Genomic DNA, 20,753 nt, shown 5'->3' with positions numbered 1-20,753 from the left:
TGCTTGTTCTTGATTACTTAGCCAATAATATATATTTTCTTCATCCAATGCATCTTTCAAAATTCCGAGGCATTAAGCAAAATGTTTCTCTTTAGAAAATTTATGTTCTATAGTCATATACGCTGCTGGTTTTTGTGAGAAGACAATTTTTTAAAGATATATATGGAAACTGTCAAGAGAAGTGTCTGCTGCTCTACCATTAAATTAATAAATTGTCATTTTAGTTCTTCTTTCTTCTAGCTACTTCTAAGTTCTACAATCTACCTATGGATCCCATAACTGGAAGATGCATTGAAGTACTACTTAACATCAGTGGGCCTATCAAAGTCACCCTTTTGTACTAATGTAAACAAGAAGGAGCAAGATTAGTACTACAGTACACAAGCTTGACAGTCTTTAAACGCTGTGAATTAATTACTCCATGTGCTCTTTTTCTTCTTCTCAGACTTTTTTCTTGTTTTGTTTTCTGCCATCGTAATGGGGTTCAAAATGATCATAATCTTTTGAGAGAATTTATTGTCATGACAAAGATTGGGTTAGTAAGATTGTATGATCTTTGATTAGTTTGTGTGGCAACATCTGAGATCTTTATATTATATGGTTATGAGATATGGTTTCCAAAGCAACAGAATTTGTAGAATATTTGTCCATGGCGTGCTTCTTGATTGTGTCAACTGTCAAATGTTGTGTTGTATGTGCTTGACCAGTTTGCTTAAAGACTTAACAAACTACATATCCTGATTAGCTTTTGTGAAATTAAGTTGTACTCGGGAGGGGGTTCTGCATCTGGCCAGGCGCAGTCTTAATATCATATTATAAAAATAAATAAAACCCAAAAACTTGTTACCATTTTGTGTGCTAAATAAGACCTGCTAGGCTGCTGCTACTATTTTTTTTGTTGTTAAATAAAGTATTTTGCACCTCATTAAGAGAAACTGGGTCAAACATGGGTGACAAGCCAATAAACAGCTAGGACTTCCATAATTTATTGAATGCATTTTTCTGACTATTGAGCTAACCTTTTTCTTACATTAATAATTTAAGTTCACATCATATAACGTCATATATAATGTACATATAAGTGACCAGTTTTTCTGAATTATCTATAGTTTTTAATATTAAGAGCAGCTTGATTGTTCTCAGGTTTAAAAGGTCTGTCTATTACTCTGTATGGATCTGATCAACATGTTATTTGATTTTTGGTCAACTTTGTTAAAACGCATTTACACATAAAGCTAGGTTTAGTGCTAGCAAAATGGTCAATTTTTATTTATGAAATTTGCACACAGAGAAACAAAAAAAAGTCTTTGATTTTTTTTTGGTGAACAAAGGTGTGCATATTAATATTGTAAAGAATTGAAAAAGGGGTAAAAGAGAGAAAAAGAAAATATAATAGTATTAGAAGCAGCGCAGCCTCATAAAGGTGGGCGATACCTTAAAAACAGAGCAAGTTGGGATGGGCATATGCTATTTGTGTCCACGCACCATCCATTTACTTTATCATTTAGTGTTTGTTATTAATGAACTTATTTTCGCCTAACTATATAAAAAAAGGGTATGAGATTTATCTCTTATATAAGTTTTACAGTAATTTTTTAAGATTAAGAGTCATCTAATACTAGTAATTGAAACCTATACTTGTAAGATTAGCATATAAATTAAGAGAACATAAAGAAGACAAAAATGGTAGCTAAATCAACATGCTAAAAATAGCGTTTTTCTATTGGAAGATGGATCTGTTCAACTCTGAGATTTTACTATATTTACAATTTATTTTGTAAGTAAATGTCACATGTGATTTTGTATAAATTTATTATATATAAAAAAAAAAAACTGTTACAACAAAAACTAATACAGTACATTCGAAACCCACGAAAAGGGGACGCAAAGCTTTTTCTTCAAAATTGGACTGCGTCAAAAATTAAAAATAATGGATACGAAAAGGAGACCCGGCCCGGAAACCCGAGTAAAACCGGGTTTGGAGTTTTGGACACTCAATAAAAATGCTCAACACTCGCAACAAACTCCCACGTTGCCCCATAGAGAGAGATTTAGCATAAAGAATAGGGAGGAAGAAGAAGGAGCCCTTCACACTCTCTTCTCTCTCTCTGTTTTAGAGGAAAAAGTAAACGGAGAGAGTTTTTTTTTTTTTTGTTGATAGAGAAAAAGAAACGGAAGGATGTCTAATCTCTTAAAGGATTTCGAGGTGGAAGCTAAGAATCCGTCGCTAGAAGCTCGTCAGCGATGGAGGTCCTCCGTCGGACTCGTCAAAAATCGAGCTCGTCGTTTTCGTATGATCAGTAATCTCGAGAAACTCGCTGAGAATGAGAAGAAGAGATGCCAGATCCAGGTCTGTTCACCCGTCCTTCTCCTTCCTCGATTTTATGTAGATGCACTTGCGATTTCTGTGTCTCGCTTCCTGATTTTTTTATTTTTTTTTGGCCATGATCTAGATTTTTTTTGGAGAATGTTTCGTTTCCGAGAAAATGTTTTGGTTTCCGAGAAAATGCCTTGCGATCGTTTTTTTTTTTTTTTTTGGTTGTTAATGTTTTTCAGTAGTAAATATTTACTCATATTGGGACTACAGTTTTTCATGTTTCCTTTTACGCTATCAGATCACGATCCGTTATATACATATGTAAAAAATAAATTAAACTATAACGATGATGATCCTTCGGTTTAGGTTTTGATGATTCTTCCGTTCGATGATGTTTTTGGTTGCTTTTCTTGTTTAATAGATCTTTTTTTTTTTTTACTTGATTCTTCATTGTTTTTCGCGATTAGCCTTAGCGATCCAAAAGACTCGTTCAGTCGTTCTAGTTATACATTGTGAACTTATCCTTTTTTTTTTTCTTTTTTTTTTTTTTATAATTCTGAACCGAGAAATTATAGTTACCTCATTCCAATATAATTTTTGAGTCAACCAAAAAAAACAAAATATGACGCGTAAATTAGAATTTAGCTTGAGACTTTTATAAGATTGATTTTGGGAATATTGAAATATATACAACTACTACTACTGATTATGATCGTAATGTGTAACGGATGAGTTATTTATTATGGCTATTCATATACTATTTGCCTACCCAACATTGACATAATTGTCCATGTCATGCTTTCGTGTCGTCTCCAATATATAATCAAACTTTACCTTAGCATATTCCCATCACTGCACCTTTTTTTTTCTGAAAAGCTCAAAGGATAATTAAGAATCCATTTTGTGGACGTTAAAACTAACTAAAGTGACGTTAAGAAAGATCTGGTCTCTAATATTCATATAGTTGTTGACTTTTTTTTTTTTTGGGTATTGACTATTGAGCATTCTCTTTTGTTGACTTGTTGTGCAATTACCTACCTTAGCTTTTGTGAAGTTTCTTGGAAATTTCGTGTGAGCGGATCCATATCATATTTCTGAAACAGACATCGACTTTATTTGTCCACTTGCGTCAATTTTATAAAGAATCAATTTTGGGATCTCTTTGAATTTTGAAGTCGTTTGGTTCCTTTCTTCTCTGTTTTGGTCATTATTTTTTTTTCTTCTTTCCTAGTATTGAATAAGAGACATTAGGCTGTTTGACTATTATGACTGACAGATGACTATTGAGCTAACTAAAATAAAATCATGCCTGTTTGAACTCTACTTTCAAAACGTGATTTGTGATGCAAAGACATTATCAATTTCACCAAGTTTTAAAGATTAAAAAAAAAGCAATTTTAGGTACATTACATTAGCTCCGTTTGAATCTTTGTTGGATCTCTGTAACTTTTGACATATATAACAGCAATTAGCTGGTGTTAGAGTAAAGAATATACCCTCTGCTGCATAAAAAGCATAATGCAGAGGATTCAACAAATTAAAATTTTTGTAGCGGTTGGCATGTCTTGGTGCTGTTATTTAACCTAGAAGATAGCAATGACTGTTAGTTCTTTCTTGTAGCGACTAATGATTTAGTTGTTGTTAGTGTTCTTCTATAAGCTCACTTTTTCCTTGTTTCATAAACAGGAAAAGATACGGGTTGCCTTCTACGTTCAAAAGGCAGCTCTTCAGTTCATTGATGGTAAGATATGCATTGTTTGAGTTTCAGAGATGCATGATTTGCAACATTTGGTGGGCGACTGGGTTTGATTTTTAATCTTCTCATTGTGTATTTCTTCAGCTGGTGCCCGCCGCGAATATAAGCTCACTGATGAGGTAAAAAAAGCAGGGTTTTATGTTGAAGCAGATGAGCTTGCTTCTATGGTTCGCAATCATGACACAAAAAGCCTGACGACCAGCGGAGGACCTCAAGGAATTGCTCAGAAAGTGTCTGTATCTCTCACTGAAGGTGTCCGTTCGAGTGAACTACCCATCAGAGAAAAAATCTATGGAGAAAACCGTTATACTGAGAAACCAGCCAGATCATTTTTAATGTTTGTTTGGGAGGCGCTTCAAGATATAACCCTCATCATCCTTATGGTCTGCGCTGTAGTATCGATAGGAGTGGGAGTTGCCACAGAAGGATTTCCAAAGGGCATGTATGATGGGACAGGGATCTTGCTAAGTATAATATTGGTGGTCATGGTTACTGCTATCAGTGACTACAAGCAATCTTTGCAGTTCAGAGATTTGGATCGAGAGAAAAAGAAGATTATTATTCAAGTCACCAGGGACGGGAGCAGACAAGAGGTCTCCATCCATGAATTGGTTGTTGGAGATGTGGTTCATTTGTCTATTGGGGATCAAGTTCCAGCTGATGGGGTTTTCATATCTGGATACAATCTAGAGATAGACGAGTCAAGCTTATCGGGCGAGAGTGAACCATCACGTGTGAATAAAGAGAAGCCGTTTCTACTTTCAGGAACCAAAGTCCAAAATGGCTCTGCGAAAATGCTGGTTACAACCGTTGGTATGAGGACTGAGTGGGGAAAGCTGATGGATACTCTCAGTGAAGGTGGAGAGGATGAGACCCCTCTGCAGGTGAAACTAAACGGGGTTGCAACAATCATAGGTAAGATTGGTTTAGGCTTTGCAGTTCTTACGTTTGTGGTGTTGTGCATAAGGTTTGTTGTGGAGAAAGCCACGGCTGGTAGCATCACTGAGTGGTCTTCTGAAGATGCACTAACATTGCTTGACTACTTTGCAATTGCTGTTACCATTATAGTCGTTGCTGTACCTGAAGGGTTACCTTTGGCTGTGACCTTAAGTCTAGCATTTGCTATGAAAAAGTTAATGAGTGACAGGGCACTTGTGAGGCATCTGGCTGCATGTGAGACGATGGGTTCTTCAACCTGCATCTGCACGGATAAAACAGGGACTTTAACCACTAACCACATGGTAGTCAACAAAGTTTGGATATGTGAAAATATCAAGGAGAGGCAAGAGGAAAACTTCCAGTTGAACCTATCCGAACAAGTTAAGAATATCCTTATACAGGCCATATTTCAGAACACTGGTTCTGAAGTCGTTAAGGATAAGGAAGGAAAAACTCAGATCCTTGGTTCACCTACTGAAAGGGCGATACTGGAATTTGGTTTGCTTTTGGGTGGTGATGTTGACACGCAACGCCGAGAACATAAGATACTCAAGATCGAGCCTTTCAACTCAGACAAGAAGAAAATGTCTGTTCTTACATCTCATTCTGGTGGTAAAGTACGTGCTTTCTGCAAAGGTGCATCTGAAATAGTCTTGAAAATGTGCGAGAAGGTTGTGGATTCAAACGGAGAATCTGTTCCTTTATCTGAAGAAAAGATTGCAAGTATCTCTGATGTCATAGAGGGGTTTGCTTCAGAGGCGCTGAGGACTCTCTGCTTAGTTTACACGGATCTTGATCAAGCTCCCAGTGGGGATCTTCCTGATGGTGGCTACACATTGGTTGCAGTTGTTGGAATCAAGGACCCGGTTCGCCCTGGTGTTAGGGAAGCCGTTCAGACTTGTCAAGCTGCTGGAATCACTGTTCGTATGGTCACTGGTGATAACCTAAGCACAGCCAAAGCTATTGCAAAGGAATGTGGTATACTTACAGCTGGAGGTGTAGCTATAGAAGGTTCACAATTTCGCAATTTGCCTGCACATGAAATGAGGGCCATTTTACCCAAAATTCAGGTTCTGATTTAGATTAATATAATGGATTCTTAACTCTCCCACACGTCTCTTGAAATTTTTTAAAGCGTTTTATAATATTCTTACTAAATGATTTCAGGTGATGGCTCGGTCTTTGCCATTGGACAAACATACATTAGTCAACAACTTGAGGAAAATGGGAGAGGTAGTTGCAGTTACTGGGGATGGAACAAATGATGCTCCTGCATTGCATGAGGCTGACATTGGACTTGCCATGGGAATAGCTGGAACAGAGGTCAGCCGTTGGTTCTTCTCTGTTACTGAGTTATGATATCATTGGTAAATCGATATATTATAATGTTCTGTAAGTTAAACTCCCGGGTATAAACAGGTTGCGAAAGAGAATGCTGATGTAATCATAATGGACGACAACTTTGCAACGATAGTGAATGTGGCGAAATGGGGACGGGCTGTATACATAAACATCCAGAAGTTTGTTCAGTTCCAGCTAACTGTTAATGTTGTTGCTCTGATCATCAACTTTGTCTCTGCTTGCATCACCGGTAAGTAAAAATAAACACACACACAATTTCCACCAATGAGGAAAAATCTCACCTATTATTGTTTTACACCTTTCCAGGATCTGCACCACTCACTGCGGTGCAGCTACTTTGGGTCAACATGATCATGGACACACTCGGCGCGTTGGCACTAGCAACTGAACCTCCCAATGAAGGTTTAATGAAACGCCAACCAATAGCTAGAACTGCTAGCTTCATCACCAGAGCAATGTGGAGAAACATCATTGGTCAAAGCATTTATCAATTAATCGTCCTCGGCATCCTCAACTTTGCTGGCAAACAAATACTCAACCTCAACGGCCCAGACTCAACAGCTGTTCTTAACACCATCATCTTCAACTCCTTCGTCTTTTGTCAGGTGAACTAAATTCACCATGAAAACCAAATAAACATAGTGTTTCTGAAATTATTGAACACTAATGATTTGCACAAAAACAGGTGTTTAACGAGGTAAACAGCCGAGAGATAGAGAAGATAAACGTGTTTAAAGGAATGTTCAACAGTTGGGTGTTTGTTGCTGTAATGACTGCAACAGTTGGATTCCAAGTGATCATTGTTGAGTTCCTGGGAGCATTTGCAAGCACTGTGCCATTGAGCTGGCAACATTGGCTACTTTGCATATTGCTTGGTTCCGTAAGCATGATTCTAGCCGTTGGTCTTAAATGCATACCAGTTGAGTCGAACCGCCACCATGATGGTTATGAGCTGCTTCCTTCTGGTCCATCTGACTCCGCCTAACCTACTTTCTAGTAATTGCTACGTCCATTTTATATTTGATTTTATTTTTCAGTTCCGGGCTAATGATCTGATCTCAATTTGTATAAAATCGTTGCTGGATTTTTTTCTTTTTCTCTATTTTGGGTGTGGTTTTGATTTTTTTCTATTTTGAGTTTCCACTTGACCCAATCTTTTGGTTTCTGAAAAGATCTTAAAATCGCATTTTTGACTTGATTACAAATCACATGTTTGATCAATTCAATCAAACAAGCCGATCTCTGGTAACCTTCTCAAGGTAACATTTAGTAAAGCCTCAGAAACATAAGTCGAAACAAAAGCAATAAAGAAACGCTTTCATCAAATTGTCGATTGGTGTTGCGCATCATCATCAGGTTATTGGCTTAATGGATTCAAAATCCAAACAAAAGATCAGAGAAGAAAAGGCAAATTCTTAATACCTGAAATAGAGGCTCTTAAGATTTTGGTCACAAACAGACTGAAGGATCAAAGCATTATTGCATATGAACATGTTTTCCATGGAGATGATTTTAGACTTTGCTTCTCAGAGCCAGGCATGGGTAATGGCTACTAATCAGTGCCTCATTAAATCTAACTCAAAAGGCAAAATCCAATAAAGAAGAGGCAGCAATAAAATCTAGGCCTGATGATGGGTTGGCAGATTCTGAGATATCAGCAACGTGACTCAAAATGAGCTCAAGAAAGACTATGATACTAGAGAGTGTAGGCCTTAATGTTTCATGTTCATAACAGAAACACAGCTAGCTCATTTCTAATATGGAGTAAGCTATTTCTCTCCTCAGGGATTACATGATATAGTAACTATCTTCATTAAATTACCATATGGACATTGCTAAACTAGAAATTGCAGATTCGCTTATGACACACACACACACCAACACAGAGAGCAACATAAGAGTAGCAAAACTCAATCCTTTATGATATCTTGTCAGTTAAAATAATATTACCGAGTAGAGTATCCTTTCCTCAGTAAGGATGTTAAAGAAAACGAATCAGAATAAAGAGAAAGAAGAATGAAATCATTTAGAGAGTTTCTCAAGCTTCTCATCAGCATCCCTTAGCGCCCGCACAAGTTGCAATATACGGTACTTTTGCTTATCGTTTTCAATGGTCAAGTCCTTCACCTAGTAGTCAAAACTCCAAAATCAAACACATATAATAAAACTAAGGCAATGAAACAATGTGAAGAGAAGACGAAGAAGATAACCTTCCTCTGTTCTTGCGTCACAGTGGCGTTAGCTTCTTCAAGCTTTGACTGAATTTGAGAAATTTCCTCAACAAGTTTAGCATCCGGAATGTCTGAAAACAAAAGAGTAATATATACGTAACTCCTAAACCAATTGTTCCAGAGATTATTATTGGAACAGTTTCTGAAAGAACCTGTCTTGGTCGAGGCAACAGCAGCTTCAAGCTTAGCCAATCGCTCCTGCCAAAATTAAAAACATGAATTATGAATGTGGATGAAAATGTTAATTTGTTCATGTCATAGCATCATAATAATCATTGAATGAGACTAATAAATCCAAGATCTTGGAAAATAATAAAAACCCTAACTTTGAAACCAATGGATATGTGTTCGAATGATGGATGATTATTAGAGAATTAAAAAAAACACACACTCCAACCTGTGCTTCAGTGGCTCTGTGAAAGAAGGGTTTCAAAGTCTCGGGAAGATTATGGTCCTCCATGATTTTCCTCTCTCAGTCTCAGCCGCCCGAGGCTTCAGGTAAAAGCCTCTCTGCCCTAATCAGTTTTTTTTTTTTTTTTTTTTCTTTTCTTTCCTTTTCTAACACAATAATGTTTTTTTTTATATATATTTGGGCCACGGAAGCTTTCCAAGTTCCAAGTTTTAAGGCAGTTGCTAAGTTCATATCAGACTTGGTATATTTTTATATTGACGGAGCTAGTAAATGGAGTTAGTGAGAATGTTGATTTCCAAAAGTTTTTGGACGGTTTTATAATCTGTATCAATCAATAAAGATAAATCACAAAGAAACGACTTAGGAATTCAGATAAATTGTTAAACTTTCTTTATATCATACTAAAATTTTAAAATCCACTAAATAAGATGGTAATCAATGGTTAAAAATTATAAATCCAATAATAATATTTATACAAATATGTACCATTTAGTTCTTCTACTTAAGAGTAAGACTGATGTACGTTAAAAAAAAAAAAAAAAAAAAACTGAACCGAATGTTTCAAATCTGTACACTTGGCTCAAAAACTAGGAACCATCTGCTAAAAACCTGCCTGAAGTTAAACATATTTATCAAAGCTTCAATCATCTTCAGATTAGTTAGCTGAGCTACTTGGATCAAATCCTCTATTTGTTTCTGTTACAGAGGCAGAGAAGACAGGTTCAAGACTCTCGTTTATGCTCTTTGTTTGTCTCTTTACCCTTTGTGTCCTCTGAGGTGTATCTTCACCATTTGCTTCTTCCTTTGCTTTCGGAGAAACTCTAGATTTCGGAGTTGAAGCAGCTTTCCTCTGCCAATCACCGCACATAACCATTTGCTTTTAGTAAATATACTTAAGCCAAAACTAATCAAGTTAGCACCAAGACAAAGACCCTTAGCAGAACAACTGATGTTAAATTTGCAACCAGGCCTTGTATAGTGCATAGAACATGAACCTAACGAAATGTAATGAGAAAGGCAAATGAAAGAGTGAGTTTGTGACATGTATACCTTTTTATTACCGGATTTTGTCTTTTCCCGCTCTTCCAAAGGTTCCTGTCTGTTATCCTGTCGTTCAGCATCTTCTAACTCTTCCAAAGTTGCATCTCCTTCAGCATCTATTCTGATACATTTAGTTGACTGTTTTTTCTTCTGCCTGTCCTTCACCTGGAAGACGTAATAAAGTTATGAGTGACAGAATTTAGATTCCTGAAATATTAGATGTAATAAAAATTTTGTGCCCCACCTTTAATGGTAGATTTCTCAATTTCTGCTCCATTTTTGCTGCCTCGGCATCATCCATTAGCAGCGATACCACATCCGCAGGGTCAAAAACATCATCACCCTGAACATGACCTCCTGTCATAACAAGCTGTTGAACTGTATTTTTCTGACTTGCCCTGTGCAGAATTTTCTCTTCCACCGTCTCCTTGCATATGAGCCGATATACAGTAACCTGTAAGAGGGATTTAAATAAGAAAAAGAGATCAGGTGCGACACAGAAAATAATCCCATTGGTAGATGCTTGTTCACGTGCTTGAAGTTTTGGTCATTATGAGATTAGAAGAAAAAAAGCAGAGAATGAGCACTGACATCTTTTGTCTGACCAAGACGATGAGCTCTGTCCATAGCTTGTAAATCCAAGGTGGGATTCCAATCACTTTCATAGAAAATGACAGTGTCTGCAGCCGTCAAGTTGATACCAAGTCCTCCAGCTCTGGTGCTCAGCAAGAATACAAAAATATCGCTCCTGCAACCATGCATGGGTTACACTTGTGCACAGAAAGCCTCACGGGAACATCAAAAGATAGGCTTGAGAAAGTTAAATCCTACCTACGCTGAAAATCCCTAACCATATCTCGGCGATCCATAATGGTGGACGATCCATCAAGCCTGAGGTATTTGTACTTTCTATAGTTCATGTAATCCTGCATAAACATTAGATCGAAAATGTAAAGCAAAGGTGTAGATATCGATACTTGTGATACATAAAACACAAATTCATTTGTACAGTTAGGTCATAGGCTTGCTTCTAGATATTACCTCAAGAATGTTCAGCATCTTTGTCATTTGTGCAAACAGAAGCACCCTGTGATTTCCAGCTCGAAGTCGCTTCAATAATATATCAAGTGTCTGTAGCTTCCCAGAGTCCTACGATCCAATTTTGTGATTAGAAAAACGAGCTCATATTAAAGCCACTAAATATAAAAGGAAGCTTCAACAGAAAAAGAAACTACCGTGAGCAACTTTGCTGGGTCAAAACTTTGCATTGGAGGGCAAGAACCAAATATTCTATGCGTCAGTTGAAGCGCAGGCTGCACAACTGGAAGTTCTGAATCAAGTTCTTGGATTAAAGGATGTGGAAAGCTGTTCGGCTTCCTGGGTCCATTAGCTTCTGACGTTCGTGCAAAACCGATTAATAGTCTCTTAAGCCATGGTTGATGTAATTCTTCTGTAACTCTGTATGCAGAATTTCTGTCCGAGCAATGAATGCTTACCTGACACAAGCAAGTTCAAAAAGCATGGTTGAGAAGACTTGGTAAGGAACTACCAAGGTTATGTCAGCAACTTAACAATTCAAAGAAATCATACCGGTGGAGCTCTGGCTTTTGGGATATAAGTATATGTAGAATGTAGGAGTTTGATATTTGAAAGAAGCCTATCCTGATGAGAGATCACTAGCGCTTCAAATGAAGGACGGGTAGGCCCTGTGCTTAGTCTCCTTTTCTGAAAATTAGTTTCTACTTTTGATGGCATCAGCAACATTCTTGTGACAGCTTTGGCTTTCAATCTCTCGATGTTATCGTCACTAAGATCATCATCCTTGGATTCTATACGAGTGTTCACAAATTCATCCAAAAATTGCCGCTCCCATCTCAGTATAGAAAATAATAGCCTTTCCGCAACAGAACACAGAGCAAGATATCCAACTTCTGATGGTGATAGATCTATCAAGCGAGAAAAGCCAAATGCTCCACTTCCACTAACCACTATATCAGCCCCATTATCAGATGGGAATATTGACCTAAAAATATACTCAGGTGAATATATATTAAAATGCTTCAGAAATGATTCTCTGGATATGCCACGCCCGACGGAAGAACAAAATGTTTCAGAATTTTGGAGCACCTCTTGGTGTAGTAGTTTAGGTATCTGAAAGAGAATGAAAATATTGAACCCAAAGGCAGGTCAGTGAAAGACTAGAGGATGTTCTTGACTTGATTTTATATATATAATGAACTGCACCTTGTGTATTATCGGATTTTGACCACCAGAATAATGTACATCCTCTAGCTCACCGAAGGGATGAGGTAAAAGAGAATTGGAAATCACTCCAAAGTAGAGATACGAGGTCCCTTCATTCCTCTCAAACAACTCAGGATGGTTGCAAACCTGACATCAGAAACACAAACATGAACTAGCATAAGCCATACCAGAAACGCTGGATGTGTCTTCTCATGTACGTTGTTTAAAAGGTAAATACACCTTCATATTGTATAATGTATGAGAAAGCAGGATAAGACGTAAGACAAAAGCAGGGAAGTAAATCCGGCTAGACAAGAGAGCTTACCTTCCTAAGTTGAATGACAATATTCATTAGATTCAATACTTTCTTTTCATTAAATTGCCCACGGTTGCTATCAAACAACTCAGCCAGAGAAATTTTGTTCTTAATAGCCTGATAAAAAGCTTGTTGACGAGAACTGAGCTTGCAGTGAACTGTAACTTCCGTCTTTGTAGTTAGCTCAGAAACTACATCTTTTTTTACCCTTCGAAGCATGAACGGCTTCAATATCGCATGCTGTTAGGAAAAAGAAAGATATTGTGAGTGACTAAACAACTTTAAATGGTAAAAAGATGCATATGCAGCACACATTTGAAGAACTCCTGGAGAACCAGGAATCGTTATAACTGGAAGTTTGGAATTAACAAACCCTTCTAACTGCAAAGGAAGAGGCAGAAGATTGGCTGTTAGAAACCGAAAAAAAAAAAAACAAGAGCCCCAGGACGAGGAGTAACCATTGTTGGTTAACTAGGAAGCTTCTCGTTCATGACAGATGCAAATACATGAATGTCGTTATATAAAAATGAATGGTGTTTTCTTAAAAGTCTCACGACGGAATCATGCACTGGAAATTAAAAGTCAAGCAAAACCCTACTCATGGAGCCTAGATAAGAAGCAGACAGAAACTAAAAGAACTTGTCGTGTCCCCACAATAATGGTGCAATCAGAAAATGAAAACTCACCAGTCTGTTAAGCTGGTGCTCATTTAAAGTGCCTCCGTGTTCCGCATGATTCTCGATTCTGTTAATTAATTTGGATCATGTATCAGAAACAATTTCCTAGATTATTTCACAACATACTTTTGTATGACAATAAAGCAGACTAATAGTACAAACCCTTTTGAGAACCACTCATTAAATTGATCATGGCTGTCAAACAGCGTTGGCATGATGAAATGCAGCAGGGCCCATAACTCTGCCATGTTATTCTGAATTGGAGTACCAGTCAGAAGCAATCGGTTCCGACAGTTGAAACTAAGAAGGGTTTTCCATCTTATACTGTCAAAAAAAGAAAAAGGAAATGGAACTTGCATAAGAATTTAGCATCTCAAGTGATGTACAAGGAATTTCACAATTGTAACATTCCCATGCATGGCAATTCAAAAAAAAATTAAAAGTGATAAAAGAAAACCTTGAGAGCACAAACCTAATTTAACTTAATCAAGGGAAACGTACGAACCTGGTAGAACTTTTGATTGCTTGGGCCTCATCTAGCACCATATATTGCCACTTCACCCGGCGAAAATACTTTTCATCAGTGATTAATAGCTGGTAGCTAGTAATTAATATATGAAAGCCAGCATCCCTGAAAAAAAGGGGGGGGGGGGGGGGGGGGGGAGTCAACAGAGAAACTTTAGAAAAGCGTAAAGATGATTCATTGATTGTGAAGCCTTTGAGAGAACCATCAGCTAAATAACGTGAATTCTCACAATAGACATGGTTTCCTTCCGAGCGATAATATCTAATACTAGACATGGATAGTACAATACTAGCAGTACATATCACTTAGTGACTGAAACCCAACAACATTGCATGCTCTTCTGAAAATGCATATATGACAAGAAGCCCTAGAACAGAAAGGTGATCCAAGTGGAAACAAACATAACACCTAATTACACGATATGCAAACAGGATTGAGATAGTCTACATGGAAAAGATACAAACTTTGTCACCTCAAAAATATCACACAGCCGTTACCTTCGATACATACGCTTGGGATTGATTTTCTTTCTTAAAATTGTTCGTTCCTGTAATCCTCCCCAATATGGAAGTGTTTTCAAGTCAGGACAGAAACGACTGATTTCATCAGCCCAATTGTTTAGAACAGATGCGGGGGCAACAACCAGAAATGGACCCCAAATGTTCTTTTCCTGTGTGAGAAGACTAATGAGTTTTAACACGACCAAATCACTACAAATATAAAAGACCAACAACACTATTTACCTCAGCCAAATGTGCCAAGAACGCCATAGCTTGAATAGTCTTACCCAATCCCATTTCATCAGCAAGTATGCCATTCAAACCCTGTAGTATATCAAACAATAATCTTAGTGCAGACCCATACAGAAAGAGAATTCCTGAGGGAAAGAATTTCTTCCACTAAATCCCATGCAACAAATAATATATGTAAGTAGAGGTTGAGAGAACCTGCTCATAACAATTGACTAGCCACTGAAGGCCTTTCATTTGGTATTCTTTAAGGGTTCCTTTAAATAACTCTGGAGTCTGAACTGTTGATGTAACAGGCATTGTAGATCTGCAGAGTAGGGAGATTTAATTGGCTTGATACACTAAAATCTCAAAGAAAAAGTATGGAAACAACAAGAACACAAACTCACGGGTTATGCAGATCTATATTGCTCGAGCCACAAACTGATATATCATTTGAAGGACCTTCCATTTCAGAAGTTTGCCGTAGCTTCATATATTCTGTGTCAAATGCGTTTGTTATTTGCTTCTGCTTAGACACAGCATCTTGAGCAGCTCTCAGGACCTTTTCCTTCAGTTCAGCCTCTTCATGATCCTCCACCTCAGAAGGTCCTGAGGTTGAAGTTTCTGGGAGCTCTTCGTCAATCAGATTTTCATCTCCTATTGGCAAGGCTTCAGAAGGATTTGAATCGGTCTTGTTTTGCATGAAGTGACTGTAAAGCTCAGTCTGTTTAATAAGAAAATTGAGACTTTGTTGCTGCCTTTTTGCCTCTCGAAGCTCTTGTTCACGTTTAAAAGCCTCTTGAGCTTCCTTTTCTTGCTTTTTCCTCTCTTCTGCCTGTCAACATCGTCAAATTATTCCAAGTGCACCGTTCAAAAAAGCTCCAGATAAAGAATGACATTAAAAAAAATTCCAAATCTACTACATAACTTCATCCATTTCCATAGTCAAGTTTACTTTCTCAGGTCCTTATTTACGAGAGAGGGCACAGAAACCCGTGCAAAAGCATGTATGATTACAAAAAAGTTGGCAGCAGAATCTGCAACCCGATCTAGTTGGCAGCCTGAAAGTGTACTATAACGTCAAAGGAGAATAGAAACTGTACCATCTGCTTGTCATATCGCTTCCAGAATAGCAGCATGTCTCTCGATATCTTCCTGGTGCGTATCGGTGCAGTCCTTGGGATTTTGTATGATCTAGCCACCTTCATTCTCACCTGTGAACTCAAAGTAACATCAAATGAGAGACTACTCTAAAATGAAATGCAAGAGAATAGCCATGTAGAAAAGCAAATGTAATAAAAAACTAAAAATGAGCAGATAAAGCAATAACATGAGCGCGGATTTCAATACCTCTCTTTGGCAACCATCTGCAAACCTCTTAGCATCAATTGATTGTTTTCGATGAGAAGTAGTGAAAATTCTATGGTGTTTTGGTATATCTCTTCTGACTATGTTGATCCAGACTTTTCTAAATTTGTCCCTTTCTGCCTTCTCAATGACTGCAGGATCATTCTTCGCCTTCAGCTTCTTAGGTAGACTTCGTTTAACAATCTGAAGAAAGAATACATTAAACGATGTAGGAACAAATAAATAAATAATGTTGCCAGAGCCGTGAAGGATACAAAATAATGAATATTTTCATAAAAAATACTGTCACATGTTCCAAACCTCGTATGTATCCCCCTTCTCCAGAACCTTCACGTAATGGACCTGGAAAACACCACCCTCTGACAGAATTATCCGTGCAGTACTTCCAGCAGCTCCTTCAGGAATGGCAGAATCCATTGCAGCTTCTGACACCTTGAGGCTAAAATTTGGGGTGGAGTTTGAAGATGATAGGGCCTTCACTCTAGCTTGAAGAGATTCATATTGAGGTCGAGGCTCACCCATTCCATTACGGCTTCTTACTCCAGACCTTTTATCACTAGCCATCAGTTCTGCTAATGATCTCAGATCCAGAGTTCCTTTCAAGTAAAATTCTTCCACATGAATATCTGAAAAGCTTGGTAAGTTCAATGACGCCACCAGCTTGTCATAACTTGGGGGGATTTTGTAGATGACACCATCACCAATGTCCAAATACGAAGGTTCATATGCTATTCTGCAAAATTCAACGTGTCAATATAGGAAACCAAACACGATTAGTTAAGTAAACAGACTACACAGGGTTACACAGAGTTACTTTCAACATACTTGGGGGTAATATCACAATCTTGGTAGCTTCCTCGCCTTTGTGGGATCACGTCAGCTGCAAAATTTGGAGAGGTGTCCATGTCATAGAATCTCCCATAGTGATCATTCCCTGGTGTCCTACCTCTGTAACTGCCTCCATTGCTTTTTAGCACCGGAACACCCATCAGATGCGTGGGAGTCCCTTGAGACTCCTTGACCCTACTTTTGAATTTTTGAACATGCTCCCCAAGCATTGATCGGTAGTGCTCCTCAGTAACATGTCGATTGTAGAGGTCATCATCCTCTGCATCATCAGCTTCTGTCCACCGCTTCCTCTTCTTGGAGCTCACATTCATTCCCGATTTAGACCCATTACTGTAGTTTGCCACTAGCCCACCTTTGACCATTAACAACCATATAGACAGATCACACACACACACAAGATAAACGTCATTCAAACAATCAACAGTTGGTGGCAAAAGTTAATTCCATAAAACAAATTAAAAAAAAAAAAAAAAAATTGTACCTTGAGTGCTTCTACTTTCGTCCTGGCTACTACTCCCATAATAATCAACTTCATCTTCAGGTTTCCGAATTCTGAACTTCCTCAACGGCTGCAAGAACCAAAAAATCCCATAGTTAAACAAAAAGCCCACTGTAGAAAGAAACAAGGAGAAGCTATACAATTGCAAGATACCCAATCACCAAAACTACATTATTCATCACACTCACATGATCATCATCCAACAAGTAAAACCCATGAAGAGGACAACACAGCCTAAAAATTTCAAGAAAAATAAAAAAAAAATAGAGACCCAACAGACCTCGAGATCGAAGAGATTCGCGTAAGGCGAGTCCTTCGGTGGTCGTCTTGAAGGATCCATGAGAGACAGAAGAGAATGACACGGCGTTTAAATTTGGAGATTTTTAACCCTTAAAAGCTGCTGAGTAGTACGCAACTATTCGTCACGAGAAGAAAAAAAAAAAAAAGAGTTGGGTCTCGAAGAAGAACCCTAATCCCAGTTTGATAGAGGAAGACGGAGAAAGGTTAAAGAAGAACATGCGCAAGTTAGTGGACACAGGCGGTACGGGAAGAAGTCCAGACTACTAAAATACGCCATACAAATAAAAGCTTCTTACCGTGCGCCCCTCCACAAAAATCATTTTTTAATTATTTTTTTCTTAACCCCTCCGGTACCGGCCGATCCGATAACGACGGCTAAGTATCGTTTTGGAGAAACAAATAACTTGTGGGGGAAAAGAGAAAATATATGAAGTTAAAGGGGCGAATTTAGAAATAATGAAAGTTCTTATTCGAGAAAACCCTAATTTTAGATTTGCCTCATCGTCTCTGGGAACTCCATCTCTGCCGTCTTAAGAAGATAATTTCAGTGAGAGAAGCGGCGGAGAGATTGAGAGATTTTGCGACGATGGAAGAAAGCAAAAAGAACTATGACCTGACACCGCTAGTAGCGCCTAACCTCGACAGACACTTGGTGTTTCCTATACTCGAGTTCCTTCAAGAGCATCAGCTTTACCCTGAGGAGCAGATCCTCAAGTTTAAGATCGAGCTTTTGAGCAAGACGAACATGGTTGATTACGCTATGGATATTCACAAGAGTCTCTACCATAGTGAAGACGCTCCTCAAGGTATTCCTCTCTGCAAATATCTGTGAATTTGCGTTTTTTTTTTTTTATAAGTTTCGTTTGATTGATGATGAATGTGGGAATTTTTTGGTGGTAGATATGGTGGAGAGAAGAGCAGAGGTCGTGGCCAGGCTTAAATCTTTGGAGGAGGCAGCTGCACCTCTTGTGTCTTTTCTTTTGAACCCTAGTGCTGTGCAGGAGCTAAGAGCTGACAAGCAGTACAATCTCCAGATGCTCAAGGAACGCTACCAGGTTGTGTGATTTGGATGATAAAGTTGTCTAATTTTGTAAAATGTTATCCAGATTTGCATTTGTTTGGTAGTGAGGAACTCTAATCTTATATGGCATGTTGTCTTTTATCAGATTGGTCCAGACCAGATTGAGGCTTTGTATCAATACGCCAAGTTTCAGTTTGAATGTGGGAACTATTCTGGTGCTGCTGATTATCTTTACCAGTACAGAACCCTGTGCTCTAACCTTGAGAGAAGTTTGAGTGCCTTGTGGGGAAAGCTCGCATCTGAAATATTGATGCAAAACTGGGATATTGCTCTTGAAGAGCTTAACCGTCTCAAAGAGATTATTGACTCAAAGGTTTGTGTTTTAAACTTCTTCCAGCTTGTGACCTTTGAAATCACTATAGACGTGAGTATATATGCTCACTAGCATTTTGTTTTCAGAGTTTTGCATCACCATTAAACCAAGTGCAGAACAGGATTTGGTTGATGCATTGGGGTCTCTACATCTTTTTTAACCATGATAATGGAAGGACACAGATCATTGATCTTTTTAACCAAGACAAGTAAGTTTAAACCTCTATGTTATCTTCTGCAAGTCATATTTATATACCTTGCATCCCCCTCTATTTCCATACCTTTTAAGATAAGCTTGATCCAGATGTGATGAATTATGCATGGGCGGTATTTATGTGTGAAACAATGTTTAGGATTAAATTCAATCCTAATGCGCTAACAAGTGATTAGTAGTCACTAGTTGGAGAGTCTTCGCTTTCTTTTTTATCGAGACCTCTTAGGATTGTGCTTTGTGTATGGGCATTTGCTGAGTATAAAATCACTTTTTTTCCATGCTGCAGAGCTCTATACTAATTTGATTTGTTTTTCAGGTACCTGAATGCCATACAAACTAGTGCTCCACACTTGCTGCGTTACTTGGCAACTGCTTTCATTGTCAACAAAAGGAGAAGACCTCAATTAAAAGAGTTCATTAAGGTCATTCAGCAAGAGCACTACTCCTACAAAGATCCTATTATCGAGTTCCTGGCCTGTGTGTTTGTCAATTATGACTTTGATAGGGCTCAAAAGAAGATGAAAGAGTGTGAAGAGGTAACTAATCTCACATTATATTTATTTTTGTTGGTGCGGAACTGTACAATCAACACTCCTAACATTTTAATATGATGTAGGTCATTGTGAATGATCCATTCCTTGGCAAGCGAGTTGAGGATGGGAACTTTTCAACAGTGCCACTAAGAGATGAGTTTCTTGAAAATGCTCGTTTATTTATCTTTGAAACCTATTGCAAAATTCATCAAAGGATTGACATGGGGTAAGTTCTCACATTCGGTTACTTGTTTATGTTTCCACATAACTCTCTGCTCTCAGGATTACTCATATTTTGAAACATTTTCCCAATTCCTTCCTTATCTTTCTTCATGCATCAAAATTTTATGCCATATCCAGCTATTTAAGTTAAGAGGAACTATTACGGTCCTGTGGTTTTAAATTTGTATTCATATCGAATCTGTTATGTCTTTGTCAGGGTGCTTGCTGAAAAGTTGAATCTGAACTATGAGGAGGCCGAGAGATGGATTGTGAACCTAATCCGCACCTCAAAGCTTGATGCCAAGATTGATTCTGAGTCAGGAACTGTAATCATGGAGCCTACTCAGCCCAACGTGTAAGAAGATACAGATTTATACTTAAATCTATTACATCATTCTTATCCTAATCCTGCGAGTCTGAAATTTCTACAATCTTATCTCGTTTCCACTTTATGCAGGCATGAGCAGTTGATAAACCACACCAAAGGCTTATCAGGACGGACTTACAAGTTAGTGAATCAGCTCTTGGAACACACACAGGCGCAAGCTACTCGCTAATCAAAATTTGGCTGTGGAAACCTTTCCTTGATACAACCTAGCTTTGCTTAACTGGAATCATTTTCCTTTTTATTGCTCTGAATTCACCTTTTACTTTGAAAAAGTTTATGGAGTTGTTTCTATTTGAAATGTTGGATCCACACGTTGGAAAATTTGCCAACCAAATGAGCCCTTTCTCTAACCTTCTGAAGAATGATTCCAATCAAAGCTTTTAAAAGTTTTTGTCTCGTGATGAATCCAATATAAGTTTATCAAAGCTTTTAAAA

The 20,753-nt window shown here is 38.0% G+C and overlaps 4 protein-coding genes across 5 annotated transcripts; 2 read left to right on the top strand and 2 right to left on the bottom strand.

Moving 5' to 3' along the window:
- The first annotated feature begins 1,790 nt into the window (after window positions 1–1,790).
- On the top strand, window positions 1,791–7,579 carry LOC104792022 (putative calcium-transporting ATPase 11, plasma membrane-type). 2 transcript variants are annotated; one of them, XM_010518043.3, is made up of 7 exons: window positions 1,791–2,350; window positions 4,004–4,058; window positions 4,158–6,082; window positions 6,180–6,335; window positions 6,432–6,603; window positions 6,681–6,979; window positions 7,060–7,579. In XM_010518043.3, exons 1-7 carry the CDS (start codon window positions 2,180–2,182, stop codon window positions 7,357–7,359), a joined length of 3,078 nt encoding a protein of 1,025 aa, XP_010516345.2. In that variant the 5' UTR covers window positions 1,791–2,179; the 3' UTR covers window positions 7,360–7,579. The 2 variants fall into 2 exon arrangements, with proteins under 2 accessions (XP_010516345.2, XP_087310423.1); XM_087454297.1 differs by lacking the exon at window positions 1,791–2,350 and adding an exon at window positions 3,658–3,919.
- Window positions 7,580–8,271: 692 nt separating this feature from the next.
- Window positions 8,272–9,240, bottom strand: LOC104792021 (uncharacterized). Its single transcript, XM_010518042.3, has 4 exons — window positions 9,003–9,240; window positions 8,758–8,803; window positions 8,585–8,676; window positions 8,272–8,501 (listed from the first exon to the last, which is right to left on the bottom strand). The coding sequence occupies exons 1-4, from the start codon at window positions 9,063–9,065 to the stop codon at window positions 8,397–8,399; spliced, it is 306 nt and encodes a 101-aa protein (XP_010516344.1). The 5' UTR covers window positions 9,066–9,240; the 3' UTR covers window positions 8,272–8,396.
- Window positions 9,241–9,441: 201 nt separating this feature from the next.
- LOC104792020 (chromatin-remodeling ATPase INO80) lies at window positions 9,442–17,917 on the bottom strand. Its single transcript, XM_087454296.1, has 23 exons — window positions 17,549–17,917; window positions 17,251–17,338; window positions 16,746–17,121; window positions 16,221–16,653; window positions 15,903–16,103; window positions 15,656–15,766; window positions 14,960–15,387; window positions 14,769–14,877; window positions 14,565–14,645; window positions 14,319–14,491; window positions 13,801–13,926; window positions 13,458–13,619; window positions 13,305–13,362; window positions 12,628–12,858; window positions 12,303–12,449; window positions 11,649–12,209; window positions 11,294–11,554; window positions 11,100–11,207; window positions 10,890–10,984; window positions 10,650–10,806; window positions 10,303–10,512; window positions 10,068–10,223; window positions 9,442–9,867 (listed from the first exon to the last, which is right to left on the bottom strand). The coding sequence occupies exons 1-23, from the start codon at window positions 17,606–17,608 to the stop codon at window positions 9,673–9,675; spliced, it is 4,527 nt and encodes a 1,508-aa protein (XP_087310422.1). The 5' UTR covers window positions 17,609–17,917; the 3' UTR covers window positions 9,442–9,672.
- On the top strand, window positions 17,514–20,704 carry LOC104792019 (eukaryotic translation initiation factor 3 subunit E). Its single transcript, XM_010518040.3, has 8 exons — window positions 17,514–18,374; window positions 18,469–18,623; window positions 18,735–18,962; window positions 19,049–19,170; window positions 19,492–19,711; window positions 19,792–19,934; window positions 20,148–20,285; window positions 20,388–20,704. The coding sequence occupies exons 1-8, from the start codon at window positions 18,155–18,157 to the stop codon at window positions 20,485–20,487; spliced, it is 1,326 nt and encodes a 441-aa protein (XP_010516342.1). The 5' UTR covers window positions 17,514–18,154; the 3' UTR covers window positions 20,488–20,704.
- Window positions 20,705–20,753: the final 49 nt, after the last annotated feature.

Source organism: Camelina sativa, chromosome 6, assembly GCF_030686135.1.
Source record: "Camelina sativa cultivar CO46 ecotype springtype chromosome 6, ASM3068613v1".
Lineage (NCBI taxonomy): Eukaryota > Viridiplantae > Streptophyta > Magnoliopsida > Brassicales > Brassicaceae > Camelina > Camelina sativa.
Note: the sequence above shows the minus strand (reverse complement) of the source record. Positions and strands in the feature narration are given on the sequence as shown.